The 2942-nt window shown below is 40.7% G+C and overlaps 1 protein-coding gene across 2 annotated transcripts in view; it reads right to left on the bottom strand.

Annotated features, from left to right (window-relative positions):
- POLR3H (polymerase (RNA) III (DNA directed) polypeptide H (22.9kD)) overlaps window positions 1-2738 on the bottom strand; it is a 6602-nt gene extending 3864 nt beyond the window's left edge. Inside the window, exons 1-2 of one of the 2 annotated variants that reach the window (XM_009577654.1) lie at window positions 2616-2738; window positions 1260-1356 (exon numbers count right to left, since the gene is read on the bottom strand). In XM_009577654.1, the coding sequence (XP_009575949.1) occupies window positions 1260-1356; window positions 2616-2726 (208 nt within the window). In that variant the 5' untranslated portion in view covers window positions 2727-2738. The remainder of the gene's footprint in view (window positions 1-1259; window positions 1357-2615) is intronic. The other variant, XM_009577655.1, reaches the window with a different exon arrangement.
- Window positions 2739-2942: the final 204 nt, after the last annotated feature.

Genomic DNA, 2942 nt, shown 5'->3' with positions numbered 1-2942 from the left:
ACAATGCTTCAAGGCCAAGAATATCAGTTGAAATTATACTTTCTCTTAAGACTTCTGCTCCTTCTGTCTTTGTCAGCAATGCTGTATTTTCTTTAAATGAAATATTTGCTATCAAATATTATCAGAGTAAATAAGATTCTCTAACATAACTGCATTTTTCATCCAAGTTAAATAAAATGATGTCTCTAACATAATTTATAAATTGTAAGAATGCTATACTAAGACAATCTTAGCCAAACAATGCTTACGAGCAATTTAACATAATTTTAGCACATACTCTGTGCTCCTCTTTTACATAAAAGAAAGAGTTATTAGCAGACACAGCAGGATTTATTAAAGTGCTACCCCAGATTCTGAAAGCAGGAGACTTTTTTCCAAGCTCAGAGAGAATATATTCACTTGTTTCAGTTCAAGGAGTAATTCAAAGTTAAGAAGCTGAATGGAGATTAATGCCACCCTCCTTCAGTATTAGAGAAGCTTTTATTTGCAGGGAGTTCTGTTGGAGTTAAAATTTAGACAAGGGGAACCACATACAGTCAGTCCAGTTCTCTTCTAACAGAAACATTTGATTTGCTCAAGCTATGCTTCCACATGGAAAATTAAAGCTAGAAAAAATGCATCTCTTTCCAGATTAAAGAAATTTATTTTAACTGAAAAAAACATATGAAATTTGCTTTTATGCATTTTCTTCCGATTTTTACTCAGACAGATTTGCCAAAAGTCAAAGTAAAAGAATTAGTCATTTCTTATTAAAAAAAGTCACTAGAAATGTATGCTGAACCAGATCTGTCTAAGTCTCAAACAAAAACGTTGCAAAACTTCCAACTAGGAAAAAGCATCAAATGCTTTGCAAATGTTATATTTAGAAACATGTTTCAACATTCTAGCTAGGGAAAATAAGCTTCAAAAAGAAAAAATACTGGAGAAATGCAGAGCAACTTATTTTCTACATGCAGATTTCCAATCATTTTAAATTAAATTAACCCCTTCCTTACTCCACACGTATGGCTCTAACTGTAGAACAGAGATGGACTGCTGGAGAAGGCAAACAGGACGGGCTATTTAAAGCTGTATTTGTACCCCAAAAAATGCAAAGGAAAGAGACTTTTGCCATGTTCCTCTTGCCCTCCTAACAGGAACAGAATTATGGCTATGATCTTCAGTAAGTTCCTTTAAACGTACTTTCCCAATTGAACTTAGTTTACATTTCCAGATCACTAACATTCTGCAAAACTATATAACTGAGGACAAGAATATACCTTTGGTATGTGATGCACCATCTCCAGGGAATATGTACGAATCTTCCAACTTTGTGATATCATACAGACAGATGCAGAGGCCGACATTGTATACAACCTGCTCAAATTAAAAAACAATTAAAAAGCAATAAATCAAGCAACCCACCAGGTTAAATCAAGCAAACCATCAAATTTATACACTGCGCACACCTTTTCAAAAGAAGGCAACAGGAGGGTGCCAAGATGGGAGGGAGGCTGTTTTGGTACACTCCTTCAACAGCCCCAGCCCGAACCACACTGCATTGTAGGGGAACCCCTAACTTATTCAAGCATTATGGGAGGATGTGTTTTCATTGGCACTGCAAAGAGCACCACTACAAACAGTAACCCTTGGGGTAACTGTCAGCGGTGAGAGAACTTGACCTGCCAAGATAGTAAACAGTTGCCCGCAGACATCATTCACCAGCCCCACAGCTTGTCCAAAGGCTAAACATACTTTTCACTACAATTACACTCTCAGAAGCCTATAGGCTTGCCTTTGTCTTAAATTATATTAGCTCTGGGGAGAGACGAGGAGAAGTCTTGGGTTTCTCTGCTACTTCTGAGACGAATTCGCAGCCTACAAAATTTGAGGCATCTACTAGTCATCAGTGGATGAAGGAAGAGTTTTGCTTTTCATAAGCTGTCTGTATAATCTGCTGTTCACAACCCTTGATCGCTTCAGGTTGCTCTTTTGCGCTCCATTCACAAGCTGCATTTTGAGTTTTGCACCTGCCTCGTGCTGAAAGCCGTATGCTAATCACAGTCCCAGGGGCTGCACAGGGAAAACTGTGACCTCCTGGCCTATGACATAACACTTCTTTATATCCTGCACCAAAGACCAACTTCTTACTGCCACACTGTACTAAGCACAGACCAAGTCAGCTACTAACACCTTCACTTCTCTGCCAGTATTACTGTTCTACATTTGTTTTAAAATTCACAATTTATTGGGGAATTGGGAATATTAATTTTTTAAAATCCCATCCAACTTAATTGGTCGGATGCGTTTGCATCTGTTTTTCAGACAGCATTTCAGATTGCTACTCTACACACAAACCAGCAGTTACCCTCACTTCTCTTCCATGCTTCTCTGCCCCATCTGTCGTCTCAGTATCCTCCCATTACAGCATTAGCCATTAGAAAAAAGTCCCCTTTGAGATGAGACACGGCTGTCTCTTTGTTTACAGTCTCTGATATTTCCATCTCTGGGGTTGGCCTTCACATCTAAACTACTTTGAAACCTCACCCACACATCTCACTAGGAACAAACAAAAGGAAGAAACACTCAGGGATGTTATGATGCCTGCATCAACCTATACATGACGCACGCTTTACCTTATTGGCCAATTTCTTGTTTAGCTCTTCCGCAATGGATTCATTCAGTTTCCTTTCAAATTGCCAGGGAGGAATTCTTACAGTGTCAGTCATCTCTACCAGGACAAACATGGTGGCGGGGAGCGCCTCTGAGGAAAGAGAGAAGACACCAACAGCCTCAGGAACCGGAGCATTGCAGGGGCAGCTAAGACCCGCAACAACTGATGCGGGGCGGGCCTGGGAGACCACCCCAACGCCTTGCACGGACCTTTGTGGGGCAGCACCCTGGCTATCCCAAAAGCAGGGGGAAGTGTGGGGGAGGGGCGTGGGAGCCCCCCAACGGCCGTT

Source organism: Fulmarus glacialis, unplaced genomic scaffold (genome assembly GCF_000690835.1).
Source record: "Fulmarus glacialis isolate BGI_N327 unplaced genomic scaffold, ASM69083v1 scaffold37855, whole genome shotgun sequence".
NCBI lineage: Eukaryota > Metazoa > Chordata > Aves > Procellariiformes > Procellariidae > Fulmarus > Fulmarus glacialis.
Note: the sequence above shows the minus strand (reverse complement) of the source record. Positions and strands in the feature narration are given on the sequence as shown.